The 15837-nt window shown below is 52.6% G+C and overlaps 2 protein-coding genes and 1 long non-coding RNA gene across 6 annotated transcripts; 2 read left to right on the top strand and 1 right to left on the bottom strand.

The window, feature by feature from the left end:
* Positions 1 to 136: 136 nt before the first annotated feature.
* BAIAP2L2 (BAR/IMD domain containing adaptor protein 2 like 2) lies at positions 137 to 8014 on the top strand. 2 transcript variants are annotated; one of them, XM_085519542.1, is made up of 15 exons: positions 137 to 264; positions 379 to 651; positions 1444 to 1519; positions 1738 to 1824; positions 2077 to 2138; positions 2326 to 2397; positions 2548 to 2664; positions 2998 to 3144; positions 3355 to 3507; positions 3653 to 3785; positions 4228 to 4450; positions 4970 to 5041; positions 5243 to 5411; positions 7175 to 7215; positions 7377 to 8014. In XM_085519542.1, exons 2-15 carry the CDS (start codon positions 613 to 615, stop codon positions 7450 to 7452), a joined length of 1467 nt encoding a protein of 488 aa, XP_085375668.1. In that variant the 5' UTR covers positions 137 to 264; positions 379 to 612; the 3' UTR covers positions 7453 to 8014. The 2 variants fall into 2 exon arrangements, with proteins under 2 accessions (XP_085375668.1, XP_085375677.1); XM_085519551.1 differs by lacking the exons at positions 137 to 264; positions 379 to 651; positions 1444 to 1519; positions 1738 to 1824; positions 2077 to 2138 and having other exon boundaries at positions 2339 to 2467.
* Positions 8015 to 9023: 1009 nt separating this feature from the next.
* Positions 9024 to 14995, top strand: SLC16A8 (solute carrier family 16 member 8). Of its 3 annotated transcripts, none has more exons than XM_015862974.3 (5): positions 9024 to 9417; positions 10938 to 11239; positions 11708 to 11851; positions 12359 to 13222; positions 14491 to 14995. In XM_015862974.3, exons 2-5 carry the CDS (start codon positions 11011 to 11013, stop codon positions 14880 to 14882), a joined length of 1629 nt encoding a protein of 542 aa, XP_015718460.2. In that variant the 5' UTR covers positions 9024 to 9417; positions 10938 to 11010; the 3' UTR covers positions 14883 to 14995. The 3 variants fall into 3 exon arrangements, with proteins under 3 accessions (XP_015718460.2, XP_085375547.1, XP_085375553.1); XM_085519421.1 differs by lacking the exon at positions 9024 to 9417 and adding an exon at positions 9993 to 10130; XM_085519427.1 differs by lacking the exon at positions 9024 to 9417 and adding an exon at positions 10323 to 10422.
* On the bottom strand, positions 11455 to 11798 carry LOC146762415 (uncharacterized). The gene is made up of 2 exons (XR_014935840.1): positions 11684 to 11798; positions 11455 to 11571 (listed from the first exon to the last, which is right to left on the bottom strand). It is a non-coding gene; the product is annotated as an uncharacterized LOC146762415 (long non-coding RNA).
* Positions 14996 to 15837: the final 842 nt, after the last annotated feature.

The raw sequence follows: 15837 nt of genomic DNA, 5'->3' as shown, positions 1-15837 counted from the left end.
AGGGGGGTGCTGGCACTGGGGAGCCTCAGTGAGACTGGGATTGGGAGGAAGGCTTAGGAGTGTGGGGGATTAGAGGGCAGGGAAGAGCTGGAACCTGTTTGGAGGTTGGTTGTGTTTTTACTTTTTTCTCCCTCCTATTTGCTGCCTGTGATCACAAGCCTATAGGGATCTCCCGGTCAGTGGGACCTGAGGATGTTCCAGCAGCGTGGGAAGGCCAAGCGAGCCACCTGCGGGCAGGTGGGAGGGCCAGAGGCAGCGAGCAAGGTGTGACTCTGGCAGGTGGCTGGCTCTGCAGGTGCCAGAGCAGGGGGAGCTGGGCACTGAGCTGGCAATCAATAATTCAAGCAGGCGGTCACATGCCCTTGCTGGCTGTTGCAGGATTCCTCTCTCACCAGAGTCTGGTTACATCCAAGGATCAAGTTCCAACCTCTTGGCTGGTGAATTATTAAACTCCAACAGTGCTCTGTTCCCTTTGTACCACGGCTGTGTCTTCCTGCTGTCATTCCTTGCCAGCGACAGGCTCTCCATCCAGCCAGCTCTGCGGAAGGGCTCCTCCAGACCAGCTCTCCTTTGCCCCTTGCTCATCCGCAGGAGAGCGAAAAGCCCGGAGAGATGGACCTGTCCTACAGATCCACCATCTCCATCTATAAGGTGAGTACGGGCACTGAAGGCTGCTCCTGTCTGCCTGGGGGAGATGTACAGCTGAGAGGAGAGGAGATGATTTCTGCAGGAGAATCTTTCAGGGGGACAGCTGAGGGCTGGATCTGTCCCGGAGCTGAGCTGCAGCAGCTCTTGTGGGCTCTGGGCTGGGTTTGGGAGCAGTGGCTGCCATGAGGGGAGCGTGGCATGGGTCTTATGGCAGACCCATAAAGAAATTGGGCAGTCAGCGTGGCTTGGACCTGAAGCTCCTTTATGGAAGGGTCGTACACCTTGGCTGCTGGTAGCAGTCAGTTTAGTTGGTTGTTTCCGTCTTGCTGGGAAGAACAGCCTGATCTCACTAATGCTTCCCTATGCACGGCAGTGCTGCAGCAAGGTAGCGAGGGCTGGGAGAATTGTAATTCCTTATTCCAGCCTCTGCTCTGCTGCTATACTGTAAGCAATAAAAACTCTCTGATAAATATGTTTATCAGCAAATAAAAGCGATGGGTTGATTTGAAGCAGTCCATCCCTTCTCTTATCAAGCTGCTGATGTTGGCGGTGCATCAGATCCCGGACAGGAAGAATAATGTTTGTACCTGCGTGATAGGTGATGACCTTCACCTGTGCAGGCTCAGGGAGATCTCCATGTAGTTATTGCCCTGTCTGCAGCAGCTAAGGAACATGGGGCCCAGGGAGAAAGCCATCTTTAGGTGACAGTGTAGCTCTCCAGCACCCACCTTGCCCTCTGGTATTGACATGGTACATCGGGAAGATCAGCATTAACCTGCTTCTGCCTGTCCATAGAGCATCTTGGAGCAGTTTAACCCTGCGCTGGAGAACCTGGTGTATCTGGGAAACAACTACTTGCGTGCCTTCCATGGTGAGTGGGTTCTCTCCTGAGTGTCTGCTGTGTGCTGGGAGGCTGCTGGTCTCACCTCATGGCATGTCCTAAGCTTTCCTTCTGCTCTGTGACCTGTTAGTAGGTATAGATGAGGAGAGACCTATCAAGGAGGTATAGAGTGAATCTCCTGAACATTGCTTTCTGGGGCTGGTGGGAAGGCAGATTTGATCTTTACTTCTCCTCTCCTCTCCACACAGCATTATCCAAAGCAGCTGAAGTCTACTTTAAGGCAATCGAAAAGATTGGGGAGCGAGCGCTGCAGAGCTCCACCTCACACGTGCTGGGTAAGGCTCTCGCACACACCACTCCTGTCCAGGAAGGAGCTTTCCCCATTAATTGGTCCCTTTCCAGCTACTGGGGGAAAGCAGATCCTCTAACCAAAGGCTTAAAGCCTCTGGAGATGCAGAGGGCCATACACTGTTGGACTTTCACACCCGCATATCATCTGTGGTGGCACAATGCTGCTCAGCTTCCCTGGTCACACCAGGAAACAGCCATGGCATTTTTCCACCCTTTCCCTTCTCTTTTCACTGAAGGTGAAATCCTGATGCAGATGTCTGACACACAGAGGCTCCTGAGCTCTGATTTACAAGTTGTGGTGAGTGGTTTTCCTTGGGGCTATTGTGCAAGTGGGGACAAACAAGGACTTCCCATCCTGCAGCTTGCTGGCGTTTGCCCAGTTCACCCCATTTCTTTCCTCCTCGGTGCCTGCAGGCAGGCACTGCCTCCCTGCCATCCCTGCTGCACGTGACAGAGGTGTGTTGCAGAGCCTTTCTCTCTTCCAGGCTCAGACGTTCCATGTGGACCTACTGCAGCACATGGAGAAGAACTCCAAAATGGATGTGCAGTTCATCAGTGTGAGTGCTGAGATTCTTTCCACTCCTTGGCCCTCCTTGTTTCTCTGCCACCTAAGACATCGTGCAGGAGGTGGGGTAGAAGGCTTACCTTCTTCTCTCACGGACTGTGATGTCCCTGGTTCCTCACTGAACCCGCTTTCTACCTGACAGGAGAGCCAGAAGCAGTATGAGCTGGAGTACCGGCGCAAAGCCAACAACCTGGAGAAGTGCACGGCAGAGCTCTGGAGGATGGAGAGGGCCCGTGATAAAAATGTCCGGGAGATGAAGGTGAGCAGGGATTGCAGGAAGCAGAGCTGGGAAAGAGCAGCTCTGCCCTTCCTGTAAAACCAAGGGATTGTCCCCGACAGTCAGAAGGCAGCAGACTTACCTAGAAAAGAGGAAACTCCTCTTCTACAGGGTGCTGCTAACCTGTGGAACTCAATCCTGCAGAACCTGCCAAGCTTTTGCCTCATTTAGCAAGACTCAGTGTGCAAGGATGTGGTCCCTGTGCACTAGCTCCTCTGTGCTGGGAAGCTGGGAGACATAACCACCCAATTCAACATTTCTCCTTCTGAATGTTGTATTTCCACTGACCTCTTCCTCCTTTCCCCTGTGACCCAGGAGAACGTGATGCGGCTGCGCTCGGAGATGCAGGCATTCCTCTCCAACAGCCAGCGGGAGGCTGAGCTGGAGGAGAAACGCCGCTACCGCTTCCTGGCTGAAAAGCACCAGATGCTCTACAACACTCTCCTACAGTTCTACAGCAGGGTATGGCCCTGGGGAGCAGAGCTGAGTGACTGGAGGGGAACATGCAGGCAGGAGAGACCTAGGGCTTGGTGAACCCATTGGGTGAAGGCAGGGTTTTGAGCATGGATCAGGCAGGGATCTGGGTTGACTGCCCTCAGCTGGAGAAGTATGGTAAGGATTTGAACGTGTGAGTGTCATCTCCATCACTGCCTCTTTTCTCTCTTTTCCCAGGCCCGGGGCATGATCCAGACCAAAGCACCACAATGGAAGGAGCAGCTGGAGGCCAGCCGCAACCCCTCCAACAGCCATGTGCAGGGCCTGCTCGCCAGCTCCCATGGCCAGGGCTATCCGTCAGGCCGGCTCACGCCTACTCACCTGGAGACGGTGAGGAGCACATGGGCAGCCTTTACCGTGGTGGTAGCCAAGGCTGCTCTGCCCTTCTGAGCTTGCAGGGCAAGGCCAGGCTTGGGTGTCTCTTGTGTGACACAGCCTCAATGGCCATGAACCCAGACTCCTTTCCTTCCAACAGAGATCCCTTGGGGACTTTGCTCCTTCCATGGCTGGGAGTCGGTCCAGCATCTTCTCTCAGGAGACACCAGAAATGAGACTATCTCCTCAACCAGAGGTCCCCAGACGACCACTGCAGAGGACACCATCAACTAGTATGTCTCATGTCCAGGAGCTGGGTTTCTCTGGGAGCAGGGTTGGGTTCAGGGAGGGACCACAGCTATTAAACAGTGGGTCCTCAGCCACATCCCTGGACGTAGTGAGGGGTCATTATATGGGGAGCTGGGGAGGACAGTGCTGCATGAAACGGGGAGAAGCTTGGCCTTCAGAGTAGAGTCCATCCAGGGCTCAACTGCTTCTCATTCAACACAAATTTCAGCTTAAACTCTTTTCAATTAATGAATTAAAAGGAAAAGAGAGAGAGAGAGAGAGAGAGAGAGAGAGAGAGAAATAAAAATGGCCCATATTCAACAGCAGGGTCAGGAAGAGGGTCAGTAGTACTTTGTGGTAGACGATGCCTGTGGCCAATGACCACAGAGCACTGGTGTCCTTGAGGATGCTGAGTTCTATCCAGACCCCTCTAATGCCTCTCTGCAGGTTTGCTCCCCGCTGGCCGTGTCTCTCGCTCTGGTTCCTTTGGTGAGGCCAGCAGCAGCAGCGAAGGCAGGAGGAGCGGCACGGTGAGAGTGCAGGCTATTGCGCCCCACACCACAGGAGCCAACCGGACCCTGCTGCGCTTCGATCCCGGGGATGTCATCATGGTGCTGATGCCAGAGGCGCAGAATGGCTGGCTGTATGGCAAGCTGGAGGGCTCGTCCACGTATGTGAGACTTCAGTGCAGTAAACGGGCTTTGTCTTTTTGTCTCTCCTGTGTCATGTCCCCGGCCTGCTTGAGCAGGAAAAGAAATGAGGCAGGGCCAGGGTGGGTGACGAAAGCCAGAGCCCTGGTGATACCTCCTGACTCGCATGGCTGAGTGGTTCCTGCCATGGGAGCCAGCTGTGAATTGCTGGAGTTACCTGAGAGGCCTGGCATTTCTCAGCTCCAGCACAGACAGGGCATGGAAACTGCTGCACCCAGCGCTTACTGAATTACTCCCTATGGTGTTAGCAACTGACACCTATTGGTGAAGCTTGCCCTCGTGCACATGGGGTCTGTGATCCATGCTCTGGGTCACTCAGCTGCAAGATGAGCAAGAGTAGTGCCTTTCTTCTGATAAGAGTTCTGGGGGGTGCAGCTGCTTTGCCCTGGGAAATAGAGCATAGCTTCTGAGACAAGGGTGTAGATAGACCCCCAGACTGGTTCACCTGGAGCTCATTGCTCTCTCTTTCTGTGTCTTAGATGTGGCTGGTTCCCTGAAGCTTATGTCAAGCCTCTGGAGGATGCGAGGGACACAGAGGAGCCACCTGTCAGGTAAGAGGAGGGCAATTGGCCAGCAAGAAAATGAAGTGCCTGCCACCTCGTAGGTCTTTCACACTAGTATGTGTGCTCTAGATGCCCGTTTCAGGTGCAGGCTGCATATTTTCTCTGGAGATGTCTCTGTGGCTGGCATCTGTGCTGCTCCCCTTTCCTTGCTCTTTGACTCTCCTCTCACTGTCTCCTCTTGTTGCTCAGGTCTTTCCCGCTTCGGAGCAGTCACAGTATGGATGACATCTTGGACCATCCCAGTGTTTCTTCCTCTAGCTGGTCTGCTGCTGCCCAAGCTGCTGTGCCAAACCCACCTCCTGCACCAGTGGGTGCCAGCAGTCACCAGAGTGTGCCGGTGACCTCAGGTGGTTCGAAGGTGAGTGCAGGAGGGCTGACTGGTGTATGTGGAGGGAAGTGGATCCTTCCAATGGTACTGGCATTCCATCCTGTTCTGCAGCATTAAGAAAAATGCTTATGATATGTTGACATGTGCCCTCTTCCCTTCCTGAAATTAGGTGTCTTGTTAGCACTGGCCTTTCTCATCCATTCTCTTCTCATGCAACCATGTCCTGATGCCCTACAGTCAATTTTGTTTGTGCAGATCCTCAGTGCCTGGATTTCCTCTTCCAGGGACTGTCTTTGTGCTCCTGCCCTTTTCATTTTTTCTCTGTTTTTTTGCTCACCAGGGCCCCTTCAGTTCAGTCCTTTTCTCCATGACTTCCCAGCCTGATTTCTGGTGGCTCCGGGGCAGCACCTCTTTCTGCTAATAGTAGGACCATGGAGTGATCAGGCTGGGCTGGGGGTGGCTGACCAGCTGACAGAGATGCCATCCTTCTTCTCCCTTCAGTTAATAGAGAGCAGCTTCATTGGTCCTCTTCCAAATTTGAGCAAGGCTTGGATTAAAAATCACATCTGGAATAGGCAGAGAACTAAGGGTAAAGGCTGAGAGCATCTGCCATTTTGGAGTCTTAGAACAAGGAATTTCCAACCCATGGCTCACAGGAGGCACGTTGGGAATTGAACTCTCCATGTAATGTTGCTTCCAGTTGTGAGGCATTGACTGGTGAGAACAGTGAAAGTTAAAGTGGAGGACAGTTGAAAATGAGGACCTCTCATAAGAGGTGGTGCATGCAAGGTGCTTCTTGCTCAGTTGCACAAGGCTGGGAAACCTCATTTCTAGTCAGTGGTTCTAGGCCGGTATGAAGTTGTAGGAAACTGAATGGCTTAAAGGACTGGGACACATTTAATTAGCCTTTTACTTTCCCTCTCATGACCTGTTCCATGGTTTCAGGAAGACTCAGGCTGCACAGCACGGAGGGGAATTGGCTCTAAAGTCTGTGGCCTCTGGGTTACTGATTTCCATCCATCCCAAGGCTACAGTATAGGGATAGACCTGAGATTGAACAATGATGTGTGTAGAGCATTTAAATTTTGGTGACAAAACAACTGAACCTCATTAGACGTTTGGAAAGAATCAGCATTGCTCTAAACTTCTGCCCCAAATACCCTCTAGTTGAGCCAGCATACACAGCAAGTCTGCCACCAGCTACAGAAAATGGTTTGCATTAGCAGGCCATCACAGTTGTCACTGGTCCTTCATCATGTGCTGGCCAAGGATAAGGGCCACAGGACCTAGCTCTGTTTTTCTCCCTCAGGTTGGTTCACATTTGAGCAATACCTAGTGTTGGGCAGGGTACCAGCGTTCTTGCATTCCCTGCAGGTGCAGGGAATATGTGAGGACACTGACAATGAACTCTTTGCTAGAGTGGGTAGGAAACATGAGGGGGCATCTCTGGCTGTGCTGGCAGGGTGGAATGTAGACCAGCCCAGCCCTGTTTGCTGTGCTCTTTAGACATTACACTTAGGGTATCTGAGGCATCTCCCTTCTTCCTCAAAACAAAGGAGGTTTCCTAGGGGAACAGGGAACCTGTGGTGTAGGGACAACCAGCTGCCACAGGTAATATGCAAAGTTTGAATGAATAAGGACTCAGAGCCCTGTTAATAGGAGTTGGGCTCCTAATTCACTCAAGCTTTTTGCAAAATCTGCTTTCAAGTGTGCAGTGTCCCCTGCTCCACTTTTGTCTCTTCTTTCCCTCACCCCCTCCACACCACTCACAGTTGCCTTTCTTTTCACTGCAGAAATCTGGAGTGTTTGACCAGCCACCTGAACTCTTCCCAAGGTAAGAGTGAAACATGGGCTTGTACTCTGGAACCACTTGAAAGAATGGCATTATTACAGTACTATTACTGTAGAAGACTTAACAGCTGTTGCTTGGTCATCAGCTACCCAGCATGGTCTTCCCAGGTCGCTTGATGTGGTCTGTCTCCTTTTCCCTTTCAGAGGTACCAACCCCTTTGCCACAGTCAAGCTACGTCCCACGGTCACCAACGATCGCTCCGCACCCATTATCCGATGAAGTGGTACTGCAGGGAAGAGGAAGGCATAGGAGTGACAGGCTGCAACCCCTATCGGGCAGTGACCTCAGGCTACCGCTCACGGAGTGACCTCTCTCTATCCCTCCCTTCCCTCTGGGACATGGGGATCTGTCTCATGGCTGTCTGGCATGCTGTAGCCAGAAGCAGGCCCTCTTTGGGTTGCCCTCCACCCCTGTGTGGTTACTGTGCTTGAATGGGAGAAGCCTGCTGATGGTGGCCTGGGAGACTGGGAGGGAGAGGGGGGCAATTCTGATGGTCTGGGAGAAGGACACTTGCCAGATTTTGCTGCTGAGAACATGAACCCCAGAGAGAGATGGCTGCCACAAAGCTGCCAGTGATGTGGCTTGGCTGAAGGGCTCTTGGCCCCTTTGGCAGCCATGTTTGTTTCAGCCCTTCCTCACTACCAGCTGACCCCTTCCCTGGCCAGTCAGCTCCTGTGCACAGGGAAGGAGGCGACGGAGCCCAGTGTTGCTGTCCTGCTCTTCCACCAGATGTCTTGTGGAGAAAGCGTTTTGAAATAAAACGGAATGCTGCTTCCATAGATGTTCCAGCAGCCAAGCCTTTGCTGTGCTTAGAGGGCATGGAGAGAAGGACGTGACTCCCCTAAAAGCCAGGGCATGAGGGGCTGCTTGACCTTCTGCCAGCCCCACCAGCCAGCCCTTGTTCTGCTGTCACTGGAGGGCAGCACAGCCCTGCTTTCTGGCTCCCACCAGGCTGCCATGCATGGGTAGGTCTCACAGGGCCCGGTAGGCCTCAGGCTGAAGGATAAGGCCTGGCAGCCATCTTCTCACCCACAGCCAGGCCCCGCCATCCTGGCCCTGCTACCAGGCTGCCCTCCCTCCCTGGAAGGGAGCACAAGCAGCAGCCCAGGCCTGAGCCGATTAGCCTTATTAATAGAAATTAAACCCTGGCTGTGTGCGCTGCCAAGACCTGCGGGCCCCGCATGTGCCTCCTTCCCCACTGATGGGGCACAAGGACTAAGAGGCTTGGGAGGATTAACATGTGGGCCCCAAAACCCTGGCCCCACAGCCTGCAGGGGAATGGGCTTCCCCACGTGTGGTTGGGAACCATGGTGGCAATTGAATAGCAGCCATGCAGGGGGTTTGTTTTGGGGTGGCTGCTGAGGGTGGAATGGATGTCCTAGCAGCAAATCCAGCCATGAGGATGGTAATCCCTCAGCTACTCTACCTGCTCTTCACTCTCTGCTGGGCATGCCCCCCTTGGCTTTGCCTTAACCCAGGAGCATGGAGGAGGCAGCAGGCACTTGGGGAGATTGTGTGAAGCAGCTCCATCCTGTGTTCTGCCCCTCACTGAAACATGGATCTCTGCTATGTTCTTCCCCTGCACCTGGTCTCCTGCTCAGCCCATCACAGGCGGTCCTCTTCTTCCTCCTTTGCCCCCTCCCAACCTGCCCAGTTCTGCCGGGAGAGCAGTGAGGAGCCCCGTGGCAGGCCATGGGATTACTGTGGGATTCGGGCTGCGGCACGCAGCCTCCTCCTCCCTATTGGCTGGAAAAGCTTCTTAAAAGTGGAGAAGTGCGTTCTGCGCTCTCAGCACCTGCTGGTCTTCGTCAACCTGAAGCCATAATCAGCCACTGACCCAGATCCACACTGCCTGCATCCACCCAGAGGAGGCAAGGGGGTCCCCTGTGTGGGGCATCCCCTCTGCGGGTGGTTTTGCAGAGGGTGGCATTGGAGCTGGAGGAAAGTAGGCTGACAGAGGGATTAGCTCTGCAGTGAGGACGTGGCTGCCCTGAAGAAAGCAGCAGGGCACAAGAGGCTGCTCAAAAGGCACCAGGGTTCTGCCGCTGTCACCCTGTGCCCACCATGAAGCAAAGAACCTGTGGGGCCATCTGACCGGGCACACGCACCCAGAGCAAAGGAGTACCAGCTGGACTGATCTGCTCGGTCTCTGAGGTCTTTGGCGCTCATCGCTTCATTGCAGAGGTCAGTGATGCAGAGGGGTGCTTGCGTCTGAGCACGTATGGCAGCTTCTGAAGGCCTGTATTCATTTCATTCTTTAGTGAAGGCTTTCCTGTGGTGGTTTTTGTAGGCTAGTGGCAGAAATTGTAGCCTTTGCATTTATTGAACCCTTCCCAACATATGCATACTCAATTGAGGAACCAGGAGACATCCTCATATTTGTGTGGACACTCCTGGATGCTGGTAGTAATGCAGCTTTCCTGGTACAGTGAGGTTTTTCTGCATGGCCTTCACCTGGCCAGGGTTGGTAACCTCTGTTCCTGGTACAAGACTCCTCACTAGGAGTTATACCTCTCCAGTTACAGCTAGACCCATGGCAATGCTCACTATGGGTCCACCTGCATGCAATGCCCAGGGCAAGCACTGTTGACGAGCTTTAATGTGGGGTATTTTTACACAAGAATAAAGCTGCTTAACTGTGTAGAAAATAATAGCAAGCTGCAGTGTATGCAGAGGCAGGTACAGAGTACATGGTGTGACCACCGTGTGCAGTGGTGAGCAGAGGAGCCCGCGTGCGCACTAGAGCGTTGTGATTGAGGAGGCTCCGAACTGGTTGCTCAGAGCTGGGATAAAGCTCCAGCAGAACTGTGCTGCAGCACGTTGGCTTGGAGGGAGCTCCACGTGTCAGCTGCTCAGCTTCACCTCATCTTTGTCAGCCAGCATCGAGCTGCAGCCAGGTAAATGCTCTTACATACCTTTCTGTATAGGTGTGTTGTGCCATGGAAGGGGCTCCTGCAGGTACCCATCCAGCCCTAGACTCAAGCATTACCCATGGATGTTTATCTAATGTGATCAGATGCTGTTGACTCATCATTAAAAGGTGATGCTGTGGCTGTCCAACAGGTGGACGAATGTTTTCTTGCTAGGAAGATGAAATGCAAAGGGTCTAATTGTTTGATCTGATTTGTGGTGAAGGACAGGAGCAAGAAGAGTGAGGCTGGAAGAGGGGCTCAGGCAAAAAGGGCCGAGGTATGCCACTGACTAAGACCATTTGGTGTCGTTTTGTGTGCGCTTTCTAATACCTTCTGATGCTACTGGAGAGTAATAAATCAAAGATCAGTGATGACTTTGCATACAGGTATGAAAATAAGCTTCGATGTGGAAGGAACTGAGGTAGTTAGTGTTGGAAGGGGAATGGCAGAAACCTGGTACCTAGGGGAGAAATAAGAAATACGCTCTTACAGCAGCCAAATGGAGCAAAATTCTTGTGCAGCTTAGGAGTCCTGAGAGCAACTCACAAGACATATCCTCTAATTCCCTCCTTCTCCCCCCTTTGGCTTTGTTGCGGCCCCTCTGGATAGGTATGGATCCCTAATCTCTCTGGCATGCAAATAACCATTACTGCAGTTCGCCATGCTCTCAACCTTCACCCATTTCCCAAGTCTGGTCAGGTATAACATGGAAAGGAGTGCAAGGGCTACATATAGGGGGCATGGAGGGAAACCTTGTAGTAAATGTTTGCCTGCTATGCTCTTCTCTTGCAGAATCTGCAGATCTCTTGCTGTCTCCCTGTGTCACCCCACCTCCCGGCCTGCCTTTCCCCACCCAGGCTAGACAATGGGGAGAGCTGACCCAGAGGAAGGGCAGCTCCCAGCTCCTGTGAAGCCCCCAGATGGCGGCTGGGGCTGGATCGTGCTCTTTGGCTGCTTTGTGATCACCGGTTTCTCCTATGCCTTCCCAAAAGCTGTCAGTGTCTACTTCAAGGAGCTCATGAAAGATTTCCATGTGGGCTACAGTGACACGGCCTGGATCTCCTCTATCATGCTGGCCATGCTCTATGGAACAGGTGATGCTTGGATATACTTCCTACCATACTTTTGCCTCCCCTGCCCTGCTAGAGTTCCAAACTGTGTCCCCATGGGCACAGTCAATGGCCTTATCGTGAACCAATGTGCCAAAGACAGTTCTCCTGCTACACCATTCTAGATGTGTAGTACATTTCATGTCTCTGTCTCCTCTGCCCCAGGAGATTTCTGGGCTCACACCACAGGCCCCATGATGTTTGCTGAAGTACCAACTCCTTTATTGCTCCCAGAGAATAGGTGGTTCAATGCAGAGCAGGGCAAAGGTCTCCACACCAGGGCTTCTGTCCCTTGGCCCGGCCCAGGGGTTGTATAGCTAAACAGCCAAGCAGTGATTTTTTCCATTAGTGTTTCATCTTCCTTGGTACCCTGTTTGGGCACACTGCCCCATCCCACATGTCCTGTCTATCTATCTCCTGGAATCTTACCTTCTCTCCTCTGCTTTCTCCCAGGACCAGTATGTAGCGTCATGGTGAACCAGTTTGGCTGCCGGCCTGTGATGCTCATTGGAGGGCTGCTAGCTTCCTCTGGGATGATTCTGGCTTCTTTTACCACCAACATCATTGAGCTTTATTTGACAGCTGGTGTGCTGACAGGTGAGAACCCCAGGAGTAGGAGGAGCACACTGATGGATGAGCCAAGAGTGCACTGTGTTGCCCTTTAGCATTGCCATGTCTGGCATCAGGTCACCCCTCAACCTATTTACACCCACTCACAGGAGGCATCTAGTCTTGAATGTTGCACTGCAGGAGGTGTATCTGCTGAATGTAAACAATCAGGAGAGAGGGACAGAAGAAAGGCTGTCAATGCCTAGCGATCTTGGCAACAGGAGTGGCAGCATTATATAGTGGTATTGGGACAAAGTTCCTGTGTAAGGCAGAGATCCTGTCTAAATGTGGCCACATTATCAGATTCAAATACAGTTCTGATAGACAGGCTGTTCACCCATCTTTTCCAGGGGCAAGACAGTAGAGAAGAGGCTTGTGTGGAACACATGATGGACTTCTGGACTAGGGCAGTAACGGGTGGGTTTCAGCTTGTTGCAAAACACATCTCACATCCTTGCACTCCATCTCTCCCTCCTGGTTCTCACCCTTTCATAGGTCTGGGTATGGCACTGAACTTCCAGCCCTCACTGATCATGCTGGGCACCTACTTTGACAAACGTCGACCTCTTGCCAATGGACTGGCTGCTGCCGGGAGCCCTGTCTTCCTTTCTTCCCTTTCTCCACTGGGGCAAGTGCTGCTGGAGAAGTTTGGTTGGCGAGGAGGGTTCCTCATCATGGGGGGCCTTCTGCTCAACTGCTGCACTTGTGGGGCAGTCATGAGACCCCTGGATGCGGGAATGAAGCGGAAAATGGAGAAAGCTCGGGACAAATATGAAGCCAAGGAGATGCTGCCCATGGGAGGCAAGTCAGAGGAAGGCATCAGCACCACTGATGGAACCAAGAAAGCCAAGAAAGCCAAAAAGAAGCCTAAGAAAGGAAAGAAGCTGTTGGATTTTAGCATCTTTTCCAACCGAGGCTTCATCATTTACACTATCTCAAAGTTCATCCTGGTCTTGGGTCTCTTCGTGCCCCCCATCTTGTTGGTCAACTACGCCAAGGACACAGGAGTACCAGACACAGAGGCTGCATTCTTGCTCTCCATCATTGGTTTCATTGACATCTTTGCCCGGCCAGCATGTGGCATGGTGGCAGGTTTGAAGTGGGTGCGTCCCCACGTGGCATACCTGTTCAGCTTCGCTATGCTCTTCAATGGCTTGACAGACATCTGCAGTGCCAGGGCAAGCAATTACACGGGGCTGGTCATCTTCTGTGTCTTTTTTGGCATTTCTTACGGCATGGTAGGGGCTCTGCAGTTCGAGGTGCTCATGGCCATCGTTGGCTCCCAGAAGTTCTCCAGTGCCATCGGGCTGGTCCTACTTATCGAGGCTTTTGCTGTGCTCATTGGCCCACCCTCTGCAGGTAGGTCTCGTGTTGCAAAATGCATGTGGTTAGTTTTGCTGCCATCCCACAGGATTGCAGGTATTGGTTATGGTCATGGTCCTTGAATAAAGGCCCCACTTCTCAGTTTCAAAGAAGTTCTCCTGGAAGCTCTCTGAACTGAGAGGCGGAACTCCCTCCTCAGTTCAGCTGTGCTTTTGCACTATATGAGTACAAGTTCACATAGAGATGGAGCAGGGTCACTGGTGGAGCACAGTCACAAGGACTGAGGGGCTCCCATTTCCCCACCTTGAATGGACTTTGCTGCAAGATCTACTTGCACATGAAGCTTGAGGGTGCTTGCAAACCCCACAGCTCGTTCTTGGCACAGTCACTTGACTGAACGAAAGGGGCTGAACAAAGTGTCTTTGTTTGGTGTAATCCTCCTGAGCTGTTTCCCCCTCTGTGGGGCTGAGGGGCTCGTTGTAGGATAAGCTGCACACACACGTATGCACACAATCCTCACTTGCTGTCCAGCCAGGGTGAAAAGGGCACATTCACCTGCTGTTTGTGAATGCAGGGCCAGTTTCATTACAGCCGGGGCCAGGGGTCACATCTGCAGTAAGGACTGCAAGACTGGGATGAAGCTTTTGGCCACCACAGCTTCATCTCAGCTTGGGAAATGCCATCTCAGTTATAGTGGGAACTCTCTTTTCATTGTCAGCCTTGAGACATTTGGGAGAACAAAGAAAGGCTCGGGTTGGAATGGACCTCAAAGATCACCTAGTTCCAACCTCTCTGCCACGGGCAGGGCTGCCAACCACTATAGCAAGCAGTAGACCACATTGTCCAGGGCCCTATCCAATTTGGCCTTGAATGTCTCCAGGGGTAAGACACCCACCTCTTCTTTGGCAGCCTGTGCCAGTGCCTCAGCACCTTCTCTGTGAGAGAAGATATATCTCTTTGGCGGAGAAATCATGAGGTGTGTGCCCTCCAAGAAAGCCTTGTCCTCAGAGGCTGATCTCATCTTGGCAAGAAGGTGGACCACCACAGCCATGATGTCAGTGTGTCACCATTGTTTAGCCTTGCCAGAACATGGGAAAGCACCAAACCCATGCTCTTACAGTAGTGACCCTGGTGGCACAGCTTGACTTTCAGTTGGCCATCTCCTTACCCAGGGTGATTTCAGATACCCAGGCTTCTTGCTCTTCCTTTCAGAAATGGGTCCCCACGTGCCGCCCACTTGTGCTGATCTGTCCATCCAGGAGTACTTAGACTGAGGTTAACCTTGTTTCTTCTCCAACCTCCAGGCCGCTTGGTTGATGCTCTCAAGAACTACGAGGTGATCTTCTACTTGGCAGGCTCGGAGGTGGCGCTCTCCGCTCTCTTCCTGGCCATGGCCACCTACTGCTGCCTGAACCGAGGGAAGAAGACGCCTCCCCCAGAGAAAAACCCTTCAGCAGGTGGTGGGAGCGACACTGAAGAAGCAGAGTCTGATGTGCAGGAAGCCGAGGAGCACAGCAGTGATAACCACCAGCCAGCACATGGCACCGACAAGGCCATGGTGGCAGCCAATGAGGAGACCAACCACGTGGAGGATGAGCAGAGTGGGGAGGGAGGCAGGTGTCCTGAGGTGGATGGGGAGGTGTCGGCACGAGCCAGTTGCAATGCTGACCAGACAGTGGAGAGGGACAGTTTTTAGCTGGGGAAGAGGAATGAGGATGTACATAACTGGCCTGGTTTGTGTGTAACTCGGCGTGGGAGTGTAGATGGGATGTGGACTGGAAAAAAATAAGACAAAAGCAAAAGTAAAAGGGCGAAAGTCTAAGAATAGCTGATCCTCATGTACATATGTTCACATACCTGCACAGAGATATGTCTACTTGCGTCCTGCACCCAATGCAGGCTCAGTGCAGCCCAACCACCAGAATCTTCTCCCCCCTACCTCCAAACCAGCCCTGGAAAATATATTTTGAAGAGGCTGCAAAGGACTCCCCATTTCTTTCTGCATTGTCACAGTACAGAACACAATTAGAGACTCTTTGTAATCAGCTCTGGTATGCTCTGGTCTGGTGTCAGTGTTTCGTCTATGCCACTCCCAGAGTCAGGATAGCACAGCCCTGAATGGCACCGCTCATGGAAGGACCAAGGGCAGCTGCTGTACTTGGGCTGGGTTTGCCTTGCCCTTGGAACACACAAACCAGGGGCTATCATGGAAGCAACCTGGAGTAGGTTTAGGAGATGCTCATAGCTATCACTGGGTCATGTCCTGCTGCAGCCAACATGGGAGTAAATTCTGCATCACCCTCAGTACCTCCTCAGGGCACTGCTGAACCAGTGGGAGCATTGGCTGTGACCACCTCCCTCTGGAGCACCTTCAGTGGGCTGTAAAGCTGGGGCAGTGGCACATGATGGCTCTTCCAAGCTGCTGCCAAAGTGCAAGAAGACAGCACCTCAGAAGGGCTAATGCCCCTAAGTGGGCTGCAGCACAGAGCCTTGCTGCCAGGAATAGCAGTGCCAGCTGGGGGTGGGATTCTCAGTGCAAGTAAACACCCCTGTCCCAAGTGATTATCCACTCAGCAGGAACGGCACAAGATGCGCCCGTGTGTTTTCTTTTTAAATAGAGAAAGGCCTCTTACATAAAGGAATCAAAGGTA

Source organism: Coturnix japonica, chromosome 1, assembly GCF_054131305.1.
Source record: "Coturnix japonica strain WE chromosome 1, WE-NBRP24, whole genome shotgun sequence".
Taxonomy (NCBI): Eukaryota; Metazoa; Chordata; class Aves; order Galliformes; family Phasianidae; genus Coturnix; species Coturnix japonica.
Note: the sequence above shows the minus strand (reverse complement) of the source record. Positions and strands in the feature narration are given on the sequence as shown.

Excerpts from the sequence above, each read along its gene's own strand:
- BAIAP2L2 (XM_085519542.1), top strand. The coding sequence starts at position 613 with ATGGACCTGTCCTACAGATCCACCATCTCCATCTATAAG. Across the intron at positions 1,520-1,737 it reads CTACTTGCGTGCCTTCCATG|CATTATCCAAAGCAGCTGAA; the intron begins GTGAGTGGGTTC and ends CTCTCCACACAG. Across the intron at positions 5,412-7,174 it reads TGACCTCAGGTGGTTCGAAG|AAATCTGGAGTGTTTGACCA; the intron begins GTGAGTGCAGGA and ends TTTTCACTGCAG.
- SLC16A8 (XM_015862974.3), top strand. The coding sequence starts at position 11,011 with ATGGGGAGAGCTGACCCAGAGGAAGGGCAGCTCCCAGCTCCTGTGAAG. Across the intron at positions 11,852-12,358 it reads GACAGCTGGTGTGCTGACAG|GTCTGGGTATGGCACTGAAC; the intron begins GTGAGAACCCCA and ends ACCCTTTCATAG. Across the intron at positions 13,223-14,490 it reads CATTGGCCCACCCTCTGCAG|GCCGCTTGGTTGATGCTCTC; the intron begins GTAGGTCTCGTG and ends TCCAACCTCCAG.